At 34.5% G+C, this 27,585-nt stretch overlaps 1 protein-coding gene across 1 annotated transcript in view; it reads left to right on the top strand.

Moving 5' to 3' along the window:
* The window catches only part of BLTP3B (bridge-like lipid transfer protein family member 3B), a 105,183-nt gene that overhangs the window by 28,335 nt on the left and 49,263 nt on the right, over positions 1 to 27,585 (top strand). The window contains 7 exon segments of the mRNA XM_082666396.1: positions 9,386 to 9,548; positions 10,755 to 10,793; positions 11,946 to 12,037; positions 15,543 to 15,732; positions 16,594 to 16,734; positions 18,611 to 18,781; positions 23,088 to 23,268. Of these exon segments, the coding sequence (XP_082522522.1) occupies positions 9,386 to 9,548; positions 10,755 to 10,793; positions 11,946 to 12,037; positions 15,543 to 15,732; positions 16,594 to 16,734; positions 18,611 to 18,781; positions 23,088 to 23,268 (977 nt within the window).

The raw sequence follows: 27,585 nt of genomic DNA, 5'->3' as shown, positions 1-27,585 counted from the left end.
AATGCAGCCATAAATAAATAAATAAATAAATAAAAATTAATTTTATTTATTTTATGTTTGGCTGCCATTGGGTTTTCGTTGCTGCACGCAGGCTTTCTCTAGATGCGGCAAGTGGGGGCTGCTCTTCGTTGCGGTGCATGGGCTTCTCATTGAGGTGGCTTCTCTTGTTGCAGGCTCTAGGCTTTAGGCGCGTGGGCTTCAGTAGTTGTGGCCCGCGGGCTCAGTAGTTGTGGATTGCGGGCTCTAGAGCGCAGGCTCAGAAGTTGTGGTGCAATGGGCTTAGTTACTCTGCGGCATGTGGGATCTTCCTGGACCAGGGATCAAACCTGTGTCCCCTGCATTGGCAGGCAGATTCTTAACCGCTGTGCGACCAGGGAAGTCTGAGAGGTTAAGTATTTTTTTTGAAGGGGGATGCAATTTTTTTTTAACATCTTTATTGGTGTATAATTGCTTTACATTATTGTGTTAGTTTCTGCTATATAACAAAGTGAATCAGCTATACGTATGCATATGTTCCCATATCTCTTCCCTCTTGCGTCTCCCTCCCTCCCACCCTCCCTATCCCACCCCTCTAGGTGGTCACAAAGCATCAAGCTGATCTCGCTGTGATATGCGGCTGCTTCCCACTAGCTATCTATTTTACATTTGGTAGTGTATATATGTCCATGCCACTCTCTCACTTTGTCCCAGTTTACCCTTCCCCCTCCCCGTGTCTTCAAGTCCATTCTCTACATCTGCGTATTTATTCCTGTCCTGCCCCTAGGTTCTACAGAAACATTTTTTTTAATTTATTTTTTTTTAGATTCCATATATATGTGTTAGCCTACAGTACTTGTTTTTCTCTTTCTGACTTACTTCACTCTGTATGACAGACTCTAGGTCATCCACGAGAGGTTAAGTGTTAAGTGGCATTTTTCTTCTTGCAGAGCGATTCTTGACTTTTCGTGCATTTGTGCTGTGTTCCCTTAAGCAAATTATAAATCTTGATTATATGGACTGACGTACTTGTTTTGCCCTAAATTTTACCGTGTACAGTGCTCTACACATAATTTAGACTCTAATTATGTATTAACTGTAAAATGTGTAATCTAAACCAAACCTTTCCTTTCCATTTGCCTGGAAATTTTATTCCTCTACTTAGCTATTTTGTTGTTACTAATGAAAAACCTAGTAAATTTATTTTCATGTATTACATGTAATTAAAGAAGATTTTGGAAAAATGGAAGCCTGTTTGCATGTTTTAAGTTAGCTTTAAAATTGTTACATTGTTAAAAATATAGTTAACCAATAAAATATGTACATCCACATTTAAAATTTATTTCATATAATACAAACGTTAAAATAAAGAACACGTTTACTTTAAAATAAACCTCTTTACATGCCATAATGTACATAGTAATGGAACATTATTGTGTGTTCTGAATTTTAAAAATAAAAAATTCAGTAAGAATTGTGCCAGGTTTATCTTTATTATGTGTTATGACTTTCTTCTGTACAGTTGTTATGACTTTGACATATTCAAGTCAATCAGCTTTCTTTTTTATCCTCATTTTGAGTCTTTAACATGTCTACTTCGGTTTTATATAGATTTCATGCTTCCATTCTCCCACTCCACTCTTATCTCCACCAAATAATTAATTATTTGGAAGTTTAATTCATTGACCTAGATTTCTACCATTTTTTTAAAAGTTTGTTTTAAAATGTTTATATAACTTTTAGAACTTTAAATGAGTCTTTAGTGAACTGAAGAGGTTTACTTTGGATAATAATTTATTCTCTTTAGGATCAGGCCCAGTATTATAACCCTTCTAATATTAGTAGAATATTTAGTAGAATAATACAATTATCTGGAAATTTCACATGGCAATTTAGTCCAAAGAGCCTATAGCAACACTTGGACAAAGCATAGGTAGACACATAGCTAGTCCATGCCTTAATGTTATTTTGTGGGTTTTAGTCCCTTTGTTTACTTATTGAAAGTGTGCTTTTCCTCTATCAATTAAGTTAACAAATGTGACTGAAAAACCATCCTCCTCTCTCTGTTTTTGGAAGGAACATAATTATATTAATAAATGATTGGGAAATATTTGTGCAAAACTGAAATATATGTTAAATGAAAGCCTCATGTATGAATAATAGAAGATAAATAATTTGATATGTCCACGGCCTACCCAGTATAAGAAACCAACTCTCTAATAGCTGTGGATGTGACAGGTACCAATACATCTTCAGCTTCCTCTTTAAAATATTTTAATAGATGAGCAGTATTAATATGTTTCAAGATTAGCTCCACCGCTCTGCCATTTTAAAGTCCTGTTTGGATAAGCTTGAACTTTTTTGGGGTTTTTTTGGCTGCACCCCTTGCGGGATCTTAGTTCCCTGAGCACGGATTGATCCCGCACCCTCGGTGGTGAAAGTGCAGATTTTGGACTACAAGGGAATTCCGAAGCATGAACTTTTTTTTTTTTTTTTTAATATTTATCTATTTGGTTGCACTGGGTCTTAGTTGCAGCAGGCAGGCTTCTTAGTAGTGGCTCCAGGGCTCCTTAATTGCGGCTTGCTGGTTCCTTGCACGTGGGCTCCTTAGTTGTGGCATGCAAATTTTTAGTTGCGGCATGCATGTGGGATCTAGTTCCCTGACCAGAGATCGAACCTGGGCCCCCTGCACTGGGAGCACGGAGTCTTATCCACAGCGCCACCAGGGAAGTCCCCCCAAGCTTGAACTTTTGATATTGCTCCTGTTAAAACTATCATCAATGCCTTCATAATTTAAACTCAATAAAAAGCAGGTCAGGAGAAAGAGAACTCTTAATTGGATATCTGTTTTGTATCAGATACTTTACATATTATCTTTAATACTTTACATATTATCTTTAATCCTCACTAAAATTTTTTGAGTTGCACATTTTTTGAGTTTTTTCTCCATTTTACAGATGAGGAAATTGAGGCAGAGGGGTGTCACAGTAGGTGGCTAAACTAGAATTCACATTTGTTTGTCTGACTTTAAATAAGGTCCATGCTCCTTGCACATGTTGTCCCTTTGGTATGAACTAAATTGAAGATAGAATTTCTTGTGAATAACATTTTAATCTTTCCATCTTCCACTTTTGCATATTGAAATCACAGTATATAATTTTGAACCTTGAATTTTCACCAGGCGCTATAGTATAACCATTTCTTTATATAATTCTCAACACGTATTGCTTGATATATATGTAGGCATAATGTATCATAATTAAAGGGATTATTATGGAGTGCTTTCACTTTTTTCCTTTTGTAAATATCATTGAGATGAACATTCTTGTACCATAGACCATTAAGATGTTGCCTGATTTCTCCACTAATCACCCCTCCTTGCCCAACACTAAGGATATATAGTCAAATGTTGTATTCATGAGTTAATCAGATTCGTTTTTGTCCATCTATCCCTCTGTCCTTTCTTCCTATCTTCCCCTTGAATATGGTTACAGTATTTTTTAATACAATTAGGTTCATTTGTTTCAGGTCGCTTTCAGTTTTAGGCATTTCCCCTCTTCACATTCTTTCTTATTTTATTTTTTGCATATATAGAGTATTAATATGCTTTCCAAAATCAAAACTGTTCAAAGCCTGTCCCTCTTCTTGTGTACTCTGTGTGCTGTCTTCTAATCAAGGATTTTATTCCATCCATTGTCTGTCCATCAGTAGTTTTCTTTTCTCTGCATCATGGTCATCAACATACAAGCCTGCTGAATTTTCTCTCACCTAACAAAAACGATTTCTCTCCTACCTCACTGGCCCTTCCTTCTTAATCGCCTTTATTGGTTACTTGGCCTCTTATTGGTCCTTGACCACAGTCCTTGAGCCATTTCATTTTTTGTCTCCATCTTGCAATTGTAAATACCATATATAGCATTGGTGATTATTAAATTTGTATCTGCAACTACTGAATAAGATTTGAATATCCAGCTACCTAATTGGTATCTCCTCTTGGATATCTAATAAGCATCTCTTAATTAAACTATTCCAAGCCTAAATTCTGATCCTTAATCCCAAGCTTATTTCTCCCTCTGTCTCTTTACCCCAATAAATGGTGGCTCTATCCTTCTGTTTGCTTAGATCAAAAACCTTGGAGCCATCCTTGACTTCAATCTGTACTATCAAATCCCGTTGGCTTTACCTTAAGAATATGTCTAGAATTGTTCCCTTCTCACCACTTCCTACTCTTCCATCTTGGTCCAAGGCAACATCTTCTCTTACCTGTCTTATTGCAATAACCTTCTGTCTGGGCTCCCTGCTTCTGTCCATGTCCTTCTTTTATCTATTCTCAATAGAGCCATCCTTTAAAACTCCCTGTTCTTGTCAAAAACCATCTCCAGTCACTCTCATTTTTACTCAGAGTAAAAGCCAGAGAGTCCTTAGAGTGGCTTAAAAGGCCTCACATGATCTGGCCCTTGTTATTTCTCTAACCTCATCTCCTTTCATTTTTGCCCTTGTTCATTTCCTCCACTCACATTGGCCTTCTTGCTATTCCTCAGACCTGCCAAGCATGTTCCTACCTCAGTTTTTGCCCTTAGCTTTTCCTCTGCCTAGAGCATTCTTCCTCCAGATATTTGCATAGCTAGCTCCTTGGCTTTCTTCAGATCTTTGCCCAAATGTCATCTTTTTAATGAGGCTTTTCCTGTCTACTCTTTTTTGTTTTGTTTTGTTTTGTTTTGTTTTTTCGGTATGCGGGCCTCTCACTGCTGTGGCCCTTCCCATTTTGGAGCACAGGCTCCGGACGCACAGGCTCAGCGGCCATGGCTCACGGGCCCAGCCGCTCCGCGGCATGTGGGATCTTCCCGGACCGGGGCACGAACCCGTGTCCCCTGCATCAGCAGGAGGACTCTCAACCACTGCGCCACCAGGGAAGCCCCCTGTCTACTCTTTTAAAAATTAAAAGGTCCTCTGCTTGCACCTCCTATCTTACTTTCGCTTTGTTTTTTCCACAGTTATCAGAATCTGACTTTTTTTTTTTCAAGAAAGAAATGGGAAATTTTATTCAAGCCAATCTGAAAATTATAACTAGGGAGATAGTCTTTCAGAAAGCTCTGAGGACTGTTCTGCCCATTAGAGGTCTAAGCACAGTTATATAAGTTTTTGAGACAAAGGGTTATACATCAAAGGGTTAAACATCAAGGTGGCATTGACAGTTTACATAGTTCAACAAAGTGAGTAGTGGGTCATCATAACCCCTTACATGATAACGGAGGGAATGCTATCTCCTAAGGAGTTTCCTTGCTGGTGCCAGCAGGAAATTGATGTGTGTGTGTGTGTGTGTGTGTGTGTAGACGTTCCTGTGTCTTCTTAGGGAATCTAGTTAACGTATAATGCAGATGCACAATGCACACTAAGGAGAAGGTATAGTGGCTCAAACAGCAGAGAAAATTTCATGTTAAATTTCTTTTCCTGCCTTAAAATAATTTTGTTTCATCAGCAGCCTCATTGAGGAGGTAATATTTGAGTAGACTCTAAGGTGGTAAGGGACTTAGCCTTATGGATATGGTGGAAATAGTGTTGCAGGCAGTAGGAGCAGCCAGTGAAAAATTCTAAGGAGGAGAGCTTGCCTGGTATGTTTGGAGAACAGCATGGGGACACTGAGGGTAAGAGGTGAGATTAGAACTGTAAACTAGTATGTTTGTTGGTGTGTGGGGGGGCTTTTGGTCACAGAATTAACCTTATTCATGAAATAAAAGCTATACATTTTCTATTTACACTATAACTATGTATTATAAAGTCAAGGAAGTCAGTGTTGTTCTTTCTTGGACTTTATATTATGAATATCAGGATGAAAAGTGGTTTGAAGCTCTAATTTTTTAACTCAATCAACTGTGCAGAAATCGCTTATGAACTGTATGTTAATGATTTGAATCATGTGCCTGAGGTCCCTTTGCCAGAGACTTTTTAATTTAATTGGTAGTGGTGAGGGTGGGAAGAGAGGGGGTTGTGCCTGGGCATTGAGTTTTTTAAGCACTCCCAGGTGGTTCTATATGCACTGCTCTGGTACCTGAATATATAGAAAAAGAGACAGCTTTTCTCATTCCGGCTCCAAAGTAGTCTGCTCAGTATGCTTATCATCCTTGCTGCTTCAGCTCACTGCAGTGTCTCATAACTCCCTGGAACTCAACAACCACAAATCCCCTCCACAGAAATCCTGGGACCTCTCCTAGCCATGCCATTGGAGGGGAAATGTAGGACAGGTAAGAGTTCTCCTTTACTGCCCCATTCATAAGTTCCCCACAACACCAAAAAACAAGACTGGGTGTGGGCACCAGATGACTGAAAAGTTTGTGTTACAGAATGACAGTGTAAGAGGAGGGGTAAGAGAAGAGGGGAGCAAAATGTTGGCATCAATTGCCTAATAAAAAATTTTAAGAACAAGGCTGCCTAATATTCAGTTTCAAATTTTGGCATTGTTGTGGTAGAAAATACCCTGTCTCCCCCACTCATCTGTTTCATTTATGTGTCTGGCACATTTTTGGCACACAACAAATATTTGTTATATAAATGAATGAATGAATTCAAGTGGGCTGAACACAAAAAGCAACAAGCCTCCAACCCATCCTTTCCTGATCCCTCCAATCTTGTTCCCCAGTGGCAGTTGCATTTACCTCACTGTTACCCTACTAGCTCTAAATTATATATCTATGCTGTTCATTCTAGATGTATCAGTGTTAGATCTTGCATACTCACTTACTGCTAAGATAGGTAAGGATTTTACTAAATTAACCACTCCAAATTTTACCGACCTACAATACCTAATAAATTATATCACTATTGTTAGCTTTTCCATTGCTTACGTTTGTGAGGTTAAACAATATACTTAAATTTGTATTTCTTATTTCAACTATAAGGAGTACCTCTTCACTTTGAATCTGACTTATTATATATTTAACTTATTTCTTAATTCTCTGTGTTCTACCCCCCAGTTAAGCTCCATGAAGGAAGAGATTTTTATCTATTTTGTTTACTCTCAAATCCCCAGTGCCTTTTATTTATTTATTTATTTTAAAAATATTTATTTATTTTTGGCTCCATTGGGTCTTTATTGCTGCACGCAGGCTTTCTCTAGTTGTGGTGAGCGGGGGCTACTCTTCGTTGCGGTGCACCGGCTTCTCTTTGCGGTGGCTTCTCTTGTTGCGGAACACGGGCTCTAGGCACATGGGCTCAGTAGCTGTGGCTCGTGGGCTGTAGAGTGCAGGCTCAGTAATTGTGGCGCACAGGCTTAGTTGCTCTGCGGCATGTGGGATCTTCCCGGACCAGAGTTCGAACCCCTGTCCCCTGCACTGGCAGGTGGATTCTTAACCACTGTGCCACCAGGAAAGCCCGCCCTGCCTAGTGCCTTTTAAATTATAGGTAATCAGTTAAAATTTATTGAATGAATGAATGAATAAAATGGTCAAGGCCTTGTGTAATCAGTCCTCTCTTTGTCCTTCCAGAGTTATCTTCTGCTCCCCTGGCTCTCTTGCTACATGCCAGATGCTGATCTTTTTCACTTCTACTTTATACCATGCTCCCTCCTGCCTCAGAACCTTTATATGTTTTATTCCCTCTACTTGGAATACGCTTTATTTCCTGACCCCTTCTTTTCCTTGCCTAGTTAACTTCTATTACTCATCCTTTAGATATCAGCTCAAAAGTCCCTATTTCAAAGAAGATCTGGATTAAGAACCCCTGTATTCACTCTTCACCAACTAAACTGAATATTTCAGAAAGGCAAAAACCTTGAGTATACTGCTTGCCAGTGTATGTGTCGGAATAGTGAATCCTCAGTAAGTACTTATTGAATGTTCCCTTCTGCATTAATATTCTGCCTTGAGGCAGTGGCAGGTCATTCCTATATGATTAGAAATGGCAGCCTCTCAGGAAACTTCATATTCTTAAATGAAACATGATTGGTAGTAAGTGAGAAACAGCTCAGCATCTTTGGTCAAATATGGGTTAAATACGAGCTTTATGTTGAGAAAGTCAGTGTGTTGACATTTTGTGAGAAGATAGGAATCCAGATAAGATCTGGCTCAAGAAATTCTGGTTTAGGGTCAGTGCAGAAGCATGTGCATATTGATTCTTGTTGATGTGTAGGGCATGTAAATAACCCAGTACATTTTGTTACTTTAATATTTAATATCAAAAAATGGTAGAAGACTGGCTAATAACTCCTTTGTTAGCCAGTAGTTAACTTTTTCAATAGTTTCACTTTTGAAAAAGTAAGGCTGGGTAAAGTTAGCAATTTTTTATTTTGTAGGATTGTGTTAAGAATTAACATATACGAAAGTTCTTTAAAGTGCATGTGTAATTTATTGTTATTATTACTATTATCATCATTATTAGTTGTGACATTGGGCAAATAAATTAGTTTCTCTTTATATTTACTCTTGTAAAAAGTGGGAATAAGGACTTCCCTGGTGGTCCGGCAGTTAAGACTCCACACTCCCAACGCAGGGGCCCAGATTCGATCCCTGGTCAGGGAACTAGATCCCACATGCTGCAACTAAGAGCCCGCATACTGCAACTAAAAGATCCCGCACGATGCAACTAAAGATCCCGCACGCAGCAACGAAGATCCCGCTTGCCATAACTAAGACCCAGTGCAGCCAAATAAATAAATATGAAAAAAAAAAAGTGGGAATGAAAATAGTATTGACCCTAATGGGTTATCATGAAAATTAGTAACGCATGCACTCAAAGAGAAGAGCTTGGTATCCAGTAAACCCTTGGAAAATGGTCACTGTTATTTTAACTATTATTATTTTCAATCTTTTCTTTTGAGTTTAAGAACTTTCCTTTCTAAATCATTATAGAGAATTTGAGTTCTTTAATTAGAATTCAGGGTCCAGTCTCCTATGTGACTTTTGGCACTTTCATTAAGCTCTTGGCATGATGAATGGCAGTGGTGGCAGCTGCTGCTGCTACTATTTCTAAAGGTCCACCTCATTTCCTTACCTTACTTGTATATTGGTTAGTGAAATAGGAATATCCACTTCTGTGATATTGTCTGTAGTGAAGTGAACAAAATGTTGTAGGGGATGGCTCAAAGCCTTGCATAGTTCCTGAAAAATAGTGGATACTAAGTATTCATAAATTTGAAAGACAGTAAGAACTAGAGCTTGATTGTGTCTGGTTATAAGATATTTAAATGTATACCAAAAATACTGTAGACTTTGTGTAAGAGAGCTATGGACAAGGGAGATCAAAACAATAATAACAAAACCACATTGAAAAACACGGATTAGAGTAGAGCCTATCATTGTGGTTTTGTGTTTCTTAGTGCTGCTATTACATTCTTAATGCTCTGTATATTTGCAAGAACAAGTCAGGGGTACAGTAACTAACACTAAAATAAATGTCAATATATATTCTCTTTCAGATTTACCAAAAATTTATCTCCTGACAAGATAAATCTAAGTACCCTTAAAGGAGAAGGTGAACTGAAGAATTTGGAGTTGGATGAAGAGGTGCTCCAGAATATGTTGGATTTGCCAACATGGCTTGCTATCAACAAAGTTTTTTGTAATAAAGCATCTATTAGGGTGAGACTTTGATATCTGTGCAAGGCATTTTCTGTTTTCATTTTGTTTATTTCATCCCTATCTTTTAAAATAAATATTTTGTTTTCGGTAATTCTGAAAAGAAGCATTTTTATTAACATAATTTTAAAAGACAGATACCTTGTAAATAATTGCATGAATGTGTGCCTTTTGAATTTAATTGAATGCTAATATATGTTTATTAATTTATAGGTTTTAGGTTTTATTAAAATTTAATATTAATATTTAAATAAAATTGTTGATGCTTTATTAATAAAATAATTTGGTACATATTTAAAATTTTTTTCACACGATTTATTGTCAAAAGGGACAATTTAAATTTGTAGTTAGTAAACACTACTTCAAATGAAGACATAAGGACTGATAAGTTATCTTATTCTGGACATTATACTTTTATTTGAAATTCTGTCTCTTTTCCTCATTTGTTTTTTATTTTGAGGTTTTTAAAGTTTTCTTTTAATACTAGTTCTGCTTATTAAAACTTAAGCTTTCTTATTATCTTTGGCTCTAATCATACATCATATCATTTCCTTCTCTTAAAGATTAGGCTTAGTTTGGGAGCCTACTCAGTAGAAATACTGCACGCTAACTTTTCATAAAATTAAAATTGGGCTCCAAAGAAAAGATTGTAGAAAAGTTGCTGTATCCTTTGATGGTAACCTTTAATTTTTGTTCTATCCTCCATAAGCCCAAATGTCTAAAAACATGACATTTTTAGTGCAGGATATATTTGAACATTATTTATTTGATGTTACTTGTATTTAACATTAATGGTCTCACTTTTGTATTTGTCTTGAATACCTACAAGGAGATTGGTTGGAATTCTAGAATTTAAAAAATTGTTAAATAAACAAAACACTGATTATGCTTTGCTAGGAATTCTTCAGCTACAAAATTAAAATGTGTTTTCAGAACTGGGGAAAAAAGATATTAAGAGAACCTGAAATTTTTATTTAAAAAGATGACCAAGAAAATAAGGCTAGTAGTCTTTTTTAATATAAAATAGGTGCAGCTGATTTCAAGAGTATGAATGAATTGCTCAGTTTATTATTTTTCAATTTAAGAAAAAAGTCATCTGATATAATTTGGTATGTCTTTCACTATGTTAAGAGAGTATCTGTGTTGATTACTGTTTTATATTATTTTTTTAATGATTCATTTTAAAGAAAGAAAAATTATCTTTTGTAGATACCATGGACAAAACTGAAAACACATCCCATCTGTTTGGTAAGTTCTGAATTGCTTCAGAAATAAACTCTTATATATGCATATAATCTAACAAATCTAATATTAAACAAAATATTAATATTTTGTTTCATAGAAACATAATCTCATGGCTTCTCTGCTAGTTATCTTTCATTCTATTTTGATGGTTCTTAGTTTTATCAGTTCTTAAATGAGAAGTTTGAACTTTAAAATGAGAGGGTCTTTAAAGTTTTTCAGGTCTAGAATATTATATTGTAAGTTGGTATATTTTATTGCATTTTTTAACTTTTTATTGATATATTATACTTTATTTATTAGATTCTTCTTTTAATAAAGTTTGGTCCAGACTTTCTGTGTTTCTGCTTTTATTGATCTAATATAATACGTTCTTTAATATACTTTACTTTTTAAGGAAAACTGATCAGTTGGTCATTTATTGATTCATTCATACCACAAATATTTACTGAGCACCTCCCCTCTGCCCTGAGGGAGCATATTTTTACAAGGTGACTGACAACGAACAAGTAAACAAAACAAGACAGTTTCAGATAATAAGTACAATATTAAATAGAGAATGAAGAATGACTGGAGATGTGTTAGTGATGACTACTAAGGACATTTGATCTTCCTTCAAGAAAAAACTTGGACTGAGAAAGAAACTTTTTTACTATGAGAGTATTTACTTTTCATATTTCTTGCATTTTTCTTAGTTACACATCTTAAATCTCAGGTTTTAGATTGGTTCTATTTATTTTAATTAGCCCATGTTTTAATTAAAGCTCAGGTTTAAGCTTTTAGAGGTGGTTTAATCCTATTTATTAATAAATAATCTAATTTATCAATTAATAATGTAGTACACTCTGGGATTAGCGATTATATGTCTGTAAAACTTGATGATGTCATCAGTATATGGTTACTTCTTATAGTTTTTTTCTCCTGTACTCCTGTAATAAGCTTTTCCACCAGATAATAAGTGCCTTGAGAAAGGACTAAGCACTTTTTTTTTAGTATTTCTCTTTTTAGACCTCTAGAGAAACATTTAAAATAACTCTGCTTACTTACTGTTTTCTTTGCTCCTAAAGAAATGAAAGAGAAAATAGTCTGAAATAATATCTACGTAATATACATAAAATAAAATATCTAATGTTTACATTTTTAATATATTTTTATTAGTCCTTGGATAAAGTAATAATGGAAATGAGTACATGTGAAGAACCACGAACCCCAAATGGCCCATCACCAATTGCAACTGCTTCAGGACAAAGGTAAGCTATTTTCCATTAATCTGTATGACTGGCAAAGGGAATTTTTTTTTCTGTTATCTGCAGTAATGGGACATAAAGTAAAATTTCCTAAGTTCAGTTTCTATTTTAGTTACTTCTCCCATCAAACATTTTACAGTTTTAGTAAATACATTGCAAAAGTAGCAGAATTGATTTTTAGCCTCTTTTATTCATCTTGTTTTCCTTGATATTAAATACTAATGATCAGTCAAATGCAGAGCAGTAGCAGAAAATAAAAGAAGAGCTTAGGCATTCTAAATCAGATAGTCTCTTACTTGGTTTCTCTGTATAACATTTGTTCTATGCATCAGTGGAATTTTTATGACTCTTAAGAGTTAAGTTGATGCCTTAAAAAATTATAGACCTTTCGGATTACTCTAAAATTCATTAAATATAGAATGCTCACACTTTACACAGATTGAATTTTGATAGATAAAAATCAGATGTTAATAAAGTAGGAGCATGGGGAGCGTTTCACAAAGCTGCCTTGAGAAGTTAGAATAGTTCTTAAAAAATAGATCTTCAAAAACTTGCCTATTCATCTTTGCATTCAGTAAATTTGGATCTTGTATATCATTTCCTCAAAACAGGTTTTCTGTACTATTTTTGGATGGTGCAGCTATTCACGTAAAAAGTTTACATTGATTTTAATGTGATTAGTGCCTCCTCAAGTTGTACAACATGGCAGCCCTGAACATTTACAGTATTCTGGGTGCTGTATAAAACCAGTGATAAACTCTTCTTGAGAATGAACATACACATACAGATACACACACATACTCTGTTTCTTGCACTCTCATATTTTCCTCCTCTTTCACCAAGGTTGAGCCACCATTATTAATGCATTCTGTGAGAATACCTGCAGTCTGATCAGTGGCTTTTCGTGTGGGAATCAAATGGTGATCCATCCACTGCTGAGAGTTGACTGAAGGCCAGATTTTTCAGATATACAGTTTATATTTGGACTATATGTAATAGTGATGGGGAAAAGAGCTTTCACATTAACTTCTTTGTAGTTTACGTATTTTCCACCAATTTGAGATTTTAAAGTTTAGATTATGATTTCAGGTTAGATAGAGTAGGTTGGAGCAGTTGATCTTAAAATTGGCTAGACTCAGAAAATTGGAGAAAAAGTTGAGATGTTTATAAGACTATTAAAAGGGCAAAAGAAGATCAGGAAAGTTGCTATAAACAAATGATTTATTTTAATTAGGTGTGGCAGAAATTAGGTATTTTCTTATTGTATGCTAAGTGTAGTTGATACTGTTCTTCCCAATTCATGTTTTTGTAGTGTCAACAAGCTTTATAATTTTGTCTTTGTAATCATATGATGGTAATCCTTATATTGTATGGTAGTATCTTTATTTCTATGTTTTCCAGACTTGCCTAATTGTAGCAATCATTTAGGGTGCTTATGAAATTCACATAGTTTTTTAGGCTCCTCCTTTAAAACTAGGATTCATTAGGTCTAGAATGGTTATCAAGAATATGAATATGTATTTTCAACAATTCTTTATAGTCATGCAATTTAAGGAAACACTGATCTATTTGATTTTATTTCTAGCTAAGAGATTAAAATAGAGGGAAATTAACGATTAATAGGGTGACCCTTCCTTCTGTGCAGAACCTGTAGGCTAACAATGCTCCCACAGATTGATGGTCTACGAAACTTTGTAAATTCAGAAATTTGATTTTATCACTTCACATGAAGGAGATAAACATCTACGTGAAGATTAACCAAACTCAGAAGAGACTTATTTGTAAACTGAAATTTCGTTTATAATGGATGACATAAACCAGAAACATGTAGACATTAGTCATTGAGTCTGCCTTCACCCTTCTGATGGTAAATTGTCCAGTACAATTGTAGCACTTTTTAATGTGCATAGATTAGATTAGATGGATTTGGATATTCCAAAGGGTATTCCCAGATAATTATTATAGAAATATTCTTCCAACTCCAGGAATATTTCTGTCTAAGTGACCAGTATTTGTCCTTAGGATCACAGCAACTCCTCCCTAGGATGCTGATGAGTTCTTCCTCTTCAGTTCTCAATTTTCTAAACCCCAGGTAGACAACCACCTTTTTTTTTATAACAAAATTACCTCAGTCAAGCCAAGGACCGTATAAATTACTACACATACACCATTTCACTTAAGGACCACAGCAACCTTTTGAAATAGGTATGATTCTCATTTTACAAATGATGAAACTGAGACTCAGAGACTTTCAGTAGTATTAATAATAATATACTACTATTTATAATACTATAAATAACAGTTATATCTTTTTCAGTATTTTGAGTCCAGAGATGGGCTATGTGGTTCATATGCATTATTTCATGCAATCTACACATAACCTACAAAGTGTATCCTGATTTAAAAGATGTCATCTAAATTTTAGAAAAGAGTAATTTTATTTATTCATTAAGATAGTAAATCAAGAAGCATAGCAGCAGGTATAGAGGAGCAGTGTGCATGATCATTAAAAATGATGGCCTCACTTTTATGTGTGTTGGCTTTGAAATGTGTGAGAGGCAGCCAGGTAGAACTGTCTGGTGGACATTTGAATTTTGCAATCTGAAGTTACAACAAGAGATCTGGATAGTGATATAGATTTAGGAATAATGGTCATAATTGAAGTAAGGTGCCAATTTGGCAAACTTTCACCACCTCCCTGCCAAAATATACTAATAGTCTATATTCAAGTCATACTGTACTTACCATTCTTGAAATGTGACCTTTACTTTATTTTTCTCCATGTCTTTGCTCATGCTTTTCCCTATTCTAAGATTTCCCTTCCTTTTCATCCCTCCTTGAGGAAAGTTCATCTTTCTTTCCTGGATATATTTCTCATTAACTATAAACAGTTTCTTCCTCTACCAAGTGTACTGATGATTCCTTTTTGAAAACACTTAATTACAGACTGCCTCATGTTTCAGTTGCTAGGATATGTGTTTTTTTTTCCTTCCCAAGTAACTTGCAAACCCTGTAACGCCACAACTCTACTTTGTTTTTCTTTATGTCCTAGCATCGTCCCCATCGTAGATGCTCAATACTTGCTGAATTGAATTAGAGAATGTGAACTTTTTCTGACTTTATTTCTAAATTATGAGATTATATTCCACTTGGCCTCTACAACCTTCTTTGTGTCAAGAATTTAGCCCTCTTACTTACTAACATTGATGCCAGTTGTCTGCACTAATGCTTTTTGAGACTAGGCAACTTTGGAAGGTGATTTTAATAATTTAGAGAGTAACTTCCAATTTTAAAAACCTTTTGTCATTTTGAGAAGAACATTTTTTTTGTAACTTACATGTAACCAGACTAGATTATCGTTTTAACAAAAATGTGTTTTGTTAAACAAAAATGAATACTATTATGGCAGTTTGTGTACTTGTGTGAGAATATTAACAAAACTTTTTCACTTCTAATGATTTTATTTTGGTTTTAGTGCATTATATTTTGTTCTGCTTTGTTTTCCCAGTGAATACGGCTTTGCTGAAAAAGTAGTTGAGGGAATTACTGTTTCTGTAAATTCCATTGTCATCCGCATTGGAGCAAAAGCCTTCAATGCATCCTTTGAACTTTCCCAGCTACGGATCTATAGTGTAAATGCGAACTGGGAACATGGAGATTTAAGATTTGCTCGTATTCAGGATCCACAGAGAGGAGAGGTAAAGATTTTTTCCTTTTCTTTCTTTGTTTAAAAAATGTTTTAGTCATTGATTAATATAAAAGTACATTTACAGTGGTGTGTTAGTTTCTGCTTTACAACAAAGTAAATCAGCTATACATATACATATATCCCCATATCTCCTCCCTCTTGGGTCTCCCTCCCACCCTCCCTATCCCACCCCTGTAGGTGGTCACAAAGCACCGAGCTGATCTCCCTGTGCTATGCGGCTGCTTCCCTCTAGCTATCTATTTTACATTGGGTAGTATATATAAGTCCATACCACTCTCTCCAATAAAGATGTTAAAAAAAATTTTTTTTAATAAATAAATTTTAAAAAAGTATATTTAAAATAATTACTTTTTATGGTTGCTTATATTCACATACTACTAGATTTACTTTTGCCCTTTAACTATACTTTTCTCTGTACTACTTTTAATCATTTAATTATATAATGTGCATATTTTAATGTTTTTACTGTAATATTTCAACTTACAGAGTTAATGAGTCCTATTTTAACTTCTTAGCTTCTCAGAATTGAATTTTAAATATACATAACTAAAATATGTTTTTAAAATTCTTCTTGGTTACATAATTCAAATGTTCTTTGTGCTTTATATTAAAATTAAATTACTTAGAATAAAACTGTTAACAGCTTTACAGATGATGAATATAATTATGAAGATGTGTTACTGAATTTGGAATTCTACAATTAAAAAAAATCAAAGCATAGTGAATCGATCTAGAATGTCATATGAAAATTAGTGAAGAAATACATTTTTATAATAATTTTGTTTTTACAAATTTACATTTTTCTTATTCTATTTTGTGTAAGTGAAGCTAATCTCTATATTCTCTTTAGGTTTTGACCTTTAAGGAAATAAATTGGCAGATGATTCGAATAGAGGCAGATGCTACCCAAAGCTCACATCTTGAAATTATGTGTGCTCCTGTTCGATTAATAACCAACCAATCAAAAATCAGAGTCACACTTAAAAGAAGAGTAAGTCAACAGGGTTACCCTTATGATTTATGCGATAGCTATTAGAATTGATGGGAAATTTTAAATTATTTTTTAGCTGAAATATTGGCATATTAAAACAGTGTAAAATAAAAGGAAATATAGTGCCTCAAGCAATATTTGAAGAAATCTAATGTAATGGTAACATTTTTCAGGTTTCTAAGTTTAATATTTAGATTTTTTTTTTAATGTGACTTTATTCGGAAATAGGGTCTTTTTAAAAAAATTATTTATTTAATTTATTTATTTTTGGCTGTGTTGGGTCTTCGTTGCTGTGCGTGGGCTTTCTCCAGTTGCCGCGAGTGGGGGCTACTCTTCGTTGCGGTGCACAGGCTTCCTTATTGCGGTGGCTTCTCTTGTTGCGGAGCATGGGCTCTAGAGCACAGGCTCAATAGTTGTGGTGCATGGGCTTAGTTGCTCCGTGGCATGTGGGATCTTCCCAGACCAGGGCTCGAACCCATGTCCCCTGCATTGGCAGGCAGTTTCTTAACCACTGTGCCACCAGGGAAGCCCACAGATTTTTATTTTTGATAAATTGAATAGATTTCTCAGTTATCAAATATTTATTGAACATTAACTGTTTTGTAATTTTACTTCTCCTTATTGAATCTTGCTCAGGAGTGGGTAAACGGTAAAGTCTTCACTATTAGTAACCAAAACGACTAGTTTTAGAAGGTTAAGATATGACTGGTAATTTAGATAAATAGGGACGATAGTTACTTAAGGATGTCAGTATTTGAGAGTCCACTGTGGATTGTGATGAAATTTAATGAGGGGGAGTAACGACTTTTTAAAAAACTTGGCTCAATTAAAATCTCAACGATATGTTTTCTAGTACTAGACACAAATCACTGTACTAAATTAAATTGAAAAGAATTTTTCAGAGTATGACAATACAGATATTCTAAAATGTGAAATATGGTTAAAATAGCATTTCAGTTTTTTATTAAATTTTTTTTAAAAGATTTATTTATTTTTGGCTGCATCGGGTCTTAGTTGAGGCATGTGGGATCTTTTGTGTGGCGCACGGGCTTCTCTCTAGTTATGACTTGCGGGTTTTCTCTTCTCTAGTTGTGGCGCGCAGGCTCCAGGGTGCGTGGGCTCTGTATTTGTGGCCTGTGGGTTCCAGAGCACATGGGCTCTGTAGTTTGCGGCACGTGGGCTCTAGTTGACGCGTGCGATCCCGGTAGTTGTGGTGCATGGGCTTAGTTGCCCCACGCATGTAGGATCTTAGTTCCCCGCCCAGGGATCGAACCAGCGTCCCCTGCATTGTAAGTCAGGTTCTTTACCACTGGACCACCAGGGAAGTCCCTTTAATTAATTTTAATGCCCCTTTTTCTACTAGAATTACAGTTGACCCTTGAACAACACAGTTTTGAACTGCATGGGTCCACTTATATGTGGATATTTTTCAATAGTAAATACTACAGTACTACATGGTCTGAGGCTGGTTGAATCTGTGGATGTGGAGGAACCTTGGATATGGAGGAAATTTGGATACAGAGGGCCGACTATAAGTTATATGCATTAACCCCGCATTGTTCAAGGGTCAACTGGGGTTGAATTAACATAGGTAATTTTATGATTTATTAGCTATAAATGAAAAATTAAATTATATAAATACTTGTACCTATATAAATTGTTCCTGTTAAAGTACAGGAATCTATCAGTCTTTTTTACCACTGTGTCTCCAATACTAGGAGATATTCCTTCCATATTATAGGAACTCAATAAATATTTGGTGAATAAGGAAGGATCCATATTTAAACCATTGAAAAATTTAAAACTTTTAAAAGATACAAGTGCATTATAAGTTTTATTTCTTGGCTTAATTTTATGAATCATTTTTTCCTGACAGTTAAAGGATTGCAATGTCATCGCAACAAAGTTAGTTCTAATGCTGGATGACTTATTATGGGTTTTAACGGATTCCCAGTTGAAGGCTATGGTACAATATGCAAAATCTCTTAGTGAAGCAATAGAAAAATCAACAGACCAAAGGAAGAGTATGGCTCCTGAACCTACACAGGTATGCTATTATATGTTAATAGGAAAAACACTTCAGTTTACATGTAAATGGTTTAAAAATCAGAATGGTTGGTTGTTTTCTTTATGCAAAATAGATTATAATACTTTGAGTCCAAGAATCTTCTTATATATCTTACTATATTAATTTTACCTACATGGTATCTATATGAAAGCATATATTAAATGTATTTCTGTCTATATAGTACTTATCTTGTTTGGAGGTCTGTGCTTGGCATCGGAGTTACTGATAACATAAAAGTATTTTGATGTTATAAATACTTCCTTTCAGGAAGTTAAAAAATACAATTTAAAAATTACTAAAGTAAGTGCAAAAGGTAAAAACCTGGGTAATTATAGTCAAGGGAAAGAATGTAAGGATTAATATTAAAATAGGAAACTAAAGCCCTAGGGAATTGCTGAAGTTGAACACAAAACTGTTAGAATTGTCTGATGGCTGGGACGAAAATGGGGGAAGCTATTTATTGATCACTTTCTTAAAATCAGATGCATTACTAGTTTTTTCTTAAAAGAAAGAGGTATTCTAATCTTTCCTAGTAGTAAATTCTGAGAATTTGACATGAAGATTTTTGTAGAAGGGACATTGAAAATCCCAATGTGTAGTGTCTTTTGATAATTTTATAAGTCCGATTGACTTTTTATATCTATCCAATAAAGACTTAAAGGATATTGTGAAATCATACTTCTATGAATTATTTCATTAGAAACAGAGTAATTACATCTTAGATATATAGTTTGTTGGTGATCTGGCTGGTGCATGGGCTTTCCTGTGACTATCAGATTGGCATTGTTTACTGCCTGTCTGCTTTGTCATAAGGTGCAGGGCTACATGCTGTGGATGTAAAAATAAATATTGTCTGATCCTGCCCTCAAGGATCTCAGTGTAATGGGGGATCAAATATAAAACAAATCATTGCAGTTCAATGTATATGCGAGAGTGCAGAATTAAAATTGGGAATGAGGAGATTATAGAAGCACAGAGAAGTTTTAATCAACTGCTTGTGGAGTTTGGAAAGGTTTCACAAAGAGGATAATGAAGTTAAGTCTTAAAAATGAGTAGAAGCTTCCAGGTGAGGGAAAGGGTATTTTGGATGAGGAAATAGAATCTGCAAAAGTATGATGGTGTTAAGGAGCATGGTATTTTCTGATAAAAATAAGGGGTTTGGTGTTCCTAGAGCATTATTTTTGAGAGTGAGGTACACATGCCTTGTGAATATATGACAACTTTCTAAGCTTTAAAGAAATTGTTTCACATCTTCCATTTTGATGTGTACTCTTTCTTAAATTTGGGCTACGTGAGAATGTTCTTGTTAAGATGTCAGACTGGTTCTCCCTTTCCATAATTTCTCGTATCCTAGTATCCTACTTTACAAATGAAAGGCATTCTTCTTACTCATCCTCATTCTTACTCTGATGGATTTGTTGGGGTGGGGGGTTGGGAAGGGAGGGTTTTGACTCAAACCTCTGGAAAATAAGACAGGCAATTTGAAATATTGCTGTCCATGTTGGAAGTGAATGACCCATGACAGACTAACAAATTAGGTGATTCCCACTTCTTTGCTTTCAACACATTTGAAGGAAGTTTAATAAATGTCAGCTGCTAGACTATTAAAAATAATTTTTTACAATAGATCACTTTGTGAATCCTGGCATGTAACTTGAAAGAGTTCAAAGAATCGTGTCACATTGCTAAAACAAAATTCATTTCATTCTAATCTACTTATTTATGATAACAAAGTTTCCCAGAGCTTTAAACGATAAAAACAAACAGAGAATTGATGGTGAACCCTGTATCATTCTACCAATAATTAATATTTATCCAATAAGATGTCTTCTAATTCTTCAAGGGAACCTAATTTTAAAAGTTTGATGAACAGAGTACTGGACCATAGCGTAGAATAGAGTTTTCCTAGGCAGGTAGCCTGAGTTTAAGCAGAAGTAAGTGGCAACTAGACATGATGAGCATTATATGTTTACTTTTCCTATAGGCATGCAGAAGCCAATGGAAGTTTTTAAATAGGAAACAAAAGTCAAGTATGACATGGTAGTATTATAGAGGGTAGACTGAAGAGTAGGAAGATTGCTATTCTAGGGGAGGAGTGGACTTGGACCTCTGGTAATGGTTTGAAAGAAGAAAAAACAAGCCAAATTGGGGAAAGACATCTGAGTCTTTCACCAGTTGAGGATAAAGAAGAGAGAAGAGTTGAAACTTTTCAAATAATTGGTAATTCCATTGGCCAATAGAATAAATGCAGAAGGAAGCAGGTTTGATTAGGGGAGGTAAGGCTGAGAAAAGGTAATAATGAGTTCCATTTTGGAGTGGGAAAAATAATTAAAGAAGTACAGGAGATAATATTTTACAATATTACCATCATAGACATAAACACTAGTCTGTTAAGGCTTGCAATAAGGATTTATGTAGCTTAGGAAGTCATTAACAGAGATGGTAATTGAAATTAAAGACCAATAGACAAAGTGTTGATGTTACTGTAGTTCTTACTTGTGCAATATGTGGATATGATTATATAAAATAGAATGTAGATTAGGAAGCTAGATAAAGATACAGATTAGGAAACTAGAAACAAGGACAAAATTCTATAATCCTACCACCATAACAAAATCAGTGTTATCATTTTGAGGTATTTCCTTACAGATTTTTTGCCTAAGCATCTGCATTTTTTCCTAGTTTTAGTAAGGATGTAGTAGCAAATGGCTATAGTTTTCTTCCATGTCATTAGTATTTGTAATTAGTATTTTTTGTCACACCATAATATTTTATAGTAGATGTACTTAACCATTCACATTACTGTGGAGTTTCTTTCTTGGGTAGTAGTTGTCACGTCACTACTTTAGTTATCATACAGAATGTCCTGATCACTTGAGGTACCAAGAGAGTGCATTAGAGAGTGAAATAGGTGACAGTTTTCCTTTGCTCAACTTTATAACTTGAGAGCTTTACAAACTTGAAAATTAAGTTTTTTAAGATTATTCATGAGGCAAAAGAATTTATAGTGACCCACTTTTCCCCCCACAATTGTCATCCAAAAACCTAAATCTACCTCAGTATGAAGAAAAGTGTTTGTAGGGAGATTAATGCTTATGTTTTTATTTGTATCAGCATTTGTCTTGATGAAAAAGAGGATACATGATTAAAGAAATACAGGAGAGTGTTTTCTTTCAAAACAGTACCATCATAGACATAAATAATAGTCTGTAAGGCTTTGAAAGTAGATGGGGGAAAACAAAGGAAAAAGTGATTTTTCTGATGGAAATCAGTTTAACAGTTAATTAGTAAAAAAGCTTACTTGAGCCCCTAGAATTTAAGCCTTCACAACTATATTCATCTTTGCTTTTCTTTAAATACTGTGGGCCCCAATCATTTTCATTGAGAGATTCTCATTTACCGAGTACACTTTGAAATTCTTTTACAGTATGACCATAGTTCTTACTATTAAGAATATGTATATTGTATACAAGCTGTATGTATATAGTACTTTAATTTTCTGTAAATAACTATACTTTTAATGAACTGTTCTTAATTAGAAAATTTTTAAATATTTTTAATAAAAAATCTGGTCTTCATTTTGTTAATTGTTACCAGAGTTTCATGTATAGTTCTATGGCTAACATGTACATATCATCTCACAGTATTCTTATGTATGCAGAGTTATTTTAGGCTGTTGGAGGTTCACAGATATCTTTATACTTCAACAGTATTCTGTTTTTTCTCTTTGGGGAGAAAAGAATGTGAACTCACAATCCGTTATAAATCTCTTCTGCTTTCTGGCTTCTTCAGATATCCAAGTTCAGAGGACATACCACACCTCTTAAGAGGCATGAGAGCACGTATAGTACTAAATAATATCACAAGTGCTTTTACAAAGTAATGATTTATTTCTACAGGACATACAATAGTGTATATAGCTGATGTATACAGGGCTCACATTTGTTTTCTTTTTCAATATATAAAACTAATAATATTTAAATAAGCTGCCTTTAATAGTTAAAAATATATTTTCTAAAACAGGAAGGGCTATAAATATAGCTATTCAGATATTTACTAAAACGTATTGGGTTCATATTCAAATTATTTACAGTTCTCCAGTTTTTAGGCTTTAGTTTTATTCCTACATTATTCAGAAAATATTTTAGGAAACTGAGTTACTGATACAAAAGAAAATGTATTTGCTTGTTTTTTATGACTTTATTACTAAAAATATTTCAGTTTTTTTGAGTGAGGAATGTCAAATATTTAACTTGCAGTGCTAAGGCAGTTTTGAATCTTTTAGAGCTCTACAGTAGCCCCATCTACCCAGCAAGTGAAGACACCACAGACTTCAAATGCTCCTGATCTAAATGATGCAAGTGTGAAACTATTCAATGACTTTGATGTTAAAGAAACCTCCCATCATTTAGTGATTTCTCATCTAGATCTACACATATGTGATGATATTCATGCTAAAGAAAAAGGTAATAAATAATAAAAGCTGCTATTTGAAACTATTTTTGGTTTTTCTAGAACTTACTACACATCTGGATTGTTTATCATATGCAATATATAGTCTGTACTCTTAAGATAACTAGTCATAATTTTATCATTCATTGAGATATGTAGATGAAAGGTATAATTTTAAGCATTGTATTGGTATAAAATTTTATTTTGCTTTAATAGTACCTCAACATAATTAATTGTTAGCTGTCAATGCTAATGGTAAAATTCGTTGTTTTTTTTTTCACGACTGACATCCTTAGAGGTTGATGAAAAATTAGACTAGCCTTTGAATTAACTTTTTCATAATTTTGAAATTGTAAATTAAATTTTAGTGCACACTCAATTCATAATTATTTGCACATGTATTTTCACTTGATCTTAGCCAAAAGGCCGAAAAGCGATGCACATGCATTTTCAGCATGATGGTTTATCTACATTTTTCTGACCCTATGTGCATATAAACAGAACTATGTGGCTGTTTAACATTTCTTGTGTCTCCTTACTCCAGATCCTCCCTAAATTTGGTCAGGAAGCTAAATCCCAGTTAGGAAGGTTTTTTCTTTCCTTTTAGCTTTTGCTTCTCTTATTTTTCCCTATTTAGTAAACACAGGTAATGTGGTTAACAGGGAGCTGCTCTTGGTCACTTTGAAAATCTGTGGTTCCATACTCTAGGTGCTGGGCATTTCTGTTTCTCCTCCAGAGAGTGTCTCTGGCCCATAAGTGTTGGAAGGACTCGTCAGGTAGTCCTGCCTCTAGGACAGTGTTTCTCACACCTTGGTGAGCATGAGAATCAAGCTGAGAATCTTTTTTAAATGGAGACATCCAACCTGGGGCCTCAGACCTGAATCAGAATCTATGTCTATGAGAGTTGTTGCTCTGAATTTTTAAAGCTGAGAGAGTGAATATTGAGACCAACCCCTGTAACTTCTGTTGCTCCTATACTTAGCAATGGAAGTTACCTTGCCTTCTCAGAAAGGGCAGCCAGATATCAGCTACCAGATAAAAGGGTGGAGCAGCAAAGGTAAGGAAGATTTGGAGTTTGGAGAGAGATTTGCTGTCTTTTGTTTGTTTACCTTTGTGTCATTTGGCTTGTAGTTGGCATCTTCTGCTTTAGTGATTTGAAAGGAAAATCAAAAAAGTTAAAACAAACCAAAATAACAATATGAGGGGTCAAGGTTAAGTGATCAGCAAAAAACCAGAAAAGTGTTTTCTCAGCTCTTTTACATTCCTCCCTCTATATTCCCTCATAGAATAAGCTAAATGATGTTATTTAAGGAGAAAGCCCCTCCACCAAAATAGCTTCCTCATCTTAAAGATCTATAATCAGTTCTCTGCTATTCTAAAATCCAGAAGGGTCTGAAATGCTTTTTCATAAGTTTGTAAAGAATTCATTTGCTGGCAAAACTTCATCTAAATGAGCACGTTGCTATTTATCATCTTTCTTAAACCCACTTAGTGTAAAAACTTGAGTTTTGCTGCAGAATTACTATCTTTTGTTACTTAGTGCTGCTTCAGAACCTGCTGGCAGTGTTGTGTTTATATACATACATATATATGTATGTATACACAGATATACGTACATTACTTTAATAAGATCTAAAACAGTTCTGAATTCTGAAACATTTGGCTCCAAGGGTTTTAAATAAGGGGTTGTAGATCTGTACTAGAAATTCTGCCGGTTGAGATAAATTGCAGTTAACAAATTAATATAGAGAGTGTGTACATAGCTCTATACTAATTTGTATTTGATTTGTGTATGCTGTTTTAGTGTTTGAGTTCTATGTTGGAGTTACACTGACTTTTCATCTACTTCGGATTTCTTTTTTACCTTTTTTTATTTTTATTTTTTCTTCTAGTTTTATTGAGGTATAATTGACATACAGCACTGTATAAGTTTAAGGCATACAGCATAATGATTTGACTTACATACATCATGAAATGATTATCACAGTAAGTTTAGTGACCATCATCATCTCATATAGATACAAAATTAAAGAAATTAAATTTTCCTTGTGATGAGAACTCTTAGGATTTATTCTCTTAACTTTCATGTACAACATACGGCAGTGTTGATTACATTTATCATGTTGTACATTATATTCCTAGTACTTATTTATCTTATAACTGAAAGTTTGTACCTTTTGACTGCCTTCATCGTATTCTCCCTTCCCCCACCCCTTGCCTCTTGTAACCACAAATCTGATCTCTTTTTCTATGAGTTTGTTTGCTTTTGAAGTTTAGTTGACCTACAGCACTATGTTAGTTCCTATTACACAACATAGTGATTCATTATTTCTATACATTTCAAAATGATCACCGTGATAAGTCTAGTTATGATCTGTCCCCGTACAAAGATACTATGTAATTATTTACTATATTCCCCACACTGTACATTTCATACCCATGACTCATTTATTTCACAACTGGAAGTTTGTACCACTTAATCTCCCTCACCTATTTTTCTTCTTCCCCTATCCCCCTGCCCTCTGGCAATCACCTATTGACAAATACTGTATGATTTCACTTATATGTGGAATCTAAAAAACAAAATAAATGAACAGACATAACAAAACAGAAACAGTTTTAGATACTTCCAATCTTTTTTTTTTTTTTTTTCCTTGGAGCATCATTTATTTTCAATGAGGAGTCATTTAAAACATGATTTTTGTATTAAAATATAGTATTATAGTTTGCAGAATTCAAGAACATTTACAAAAGAAAGCATGAAATTTCAAAGACATTTGTCACTAGTACCAGAGAACCAGGTTCTCATACTGCCATTCTTGGGTATTTTACTGGCAGAGTTTGAGCAGCATAACTAGATTTCTGGCAACTCCAAATCATTGCAACTTCTATCCCCTGTGCCTTCAGGTGCTCCTGAATCTCTTCTCAGAAGTTTTATAAGCGTAAGCGTATTTGTCCAAAGCACAAGTAAATTTAATTAAGATTATGTCCACCAAAATAAAGCAACTCTTCATTTGAAATATTATTTTTAAAATTACCCCCAATTAAAGCACTATTTCAGCATACTATCCTGGTTAATGACACATGTCTGAAGTCAGATTGTCTGGACTCTCTACCATGCAACAGCTGTGTGACCTTGAATAAGTAACTTAACCTCTATGTTCTTCAATTTCATTGGCCCTTCATAAGATTGTTACAAGATTTAAATGGGTCAACATTTGTAAAGCATCTAGAAAATTACTTGGAATATAATAAGTGGTACAAACTTTGTTGTACAGAGCCCTAAAGTTTTATTTTTCTACAGCTCTATTTTCAGGTAGAAGGAATATGGCTATCCATATAAGGAGTTTCATAACCTCATCTTGAGGTGATAACCTTGGGTGGAATATATCTATCGGTCAGCTTTCTAATGATCCAACCTTTAGTAGCATTAGAAGGGAAGGCAAAGTGCCAAAAAAAGAGAACTTCTAACCCTAAAGAGCTGTTTAAGGGTGTTTTGACATCCCAAAAAGCAATAGAAAGACTAGGACAAATGGAAGCCCTGCCAAATAGCATTTATTTCAAAAATGTGAGAAGACTTGATCTCTAAATTTTATTTTGAAGAATCACATTTTAAACAAAGGGGCAAACATTAATGCCACATTCTATTCAGTGGCATTTAAATAAGACCAACTACATTTACTTAAGGGTGTTTTGAGGAGGTTGTTTTATTTTTTGTCTGATAGATTCTAAAAGCATAGATTCTATTCCACATACCATATCTAAGAAATTATCTAAGCTTCTGCCCAACTAGATGACAGAAGCTTATTCTAAGAGTGAGGATCCATGCTTTTGCTCTATTATAATATACCCATAATTAAATGACAGTAAAAAACTAGCAATCTTAAGTTTTTCTGATAAGCCTGGCTTAGTAATTCTCAAGCTTTTTAGTCTCAGGACCACTTTACACTCTCAAAAACTATTAAGAACCTCAAGAGCTTTTTTTACGTGGATTATATCAATAAATATTTACAGAATTAGAACATTTGAAATGGAAAAAAAAATTTTTTTTTTTGGATACTTCCAATCTTAACATAGCTGTGTGACTTTAGAAAACTTACCTAACCTAGTAGATTCAATTGCTTCTTCAACAAGAGGCAGGATGATATAAGGTAGTGGTTAGGATTTCCTGGTTTCAAAACCAGCCCTATGCTAACTGATTGTATATCCTTGGCCTATTTACTTAATTTTCTTATCTAGAAAATAGGCATAATATTAATGGTATCTATTTCATAGGGTTGCCATGAAGAGCAAATGAATAAGTACACTTAAAAAATTTAAAACAATGTTTG

The sequence above is a fragment of the Grampus griseus genome, assembly GCF_964374135.1.
Source record: "Grampus griseus genome assembly, chromosome: 11".
Taxonomy (NCBI): Eukaryota; Metazoa; Chordata; class Mammalia; order Artiodactyla; family Delphinidae; genus Grampus; species Grampus griseus.
This window is presented reverse-complemented; position numbering and strand designations above follow the sequence as displayed.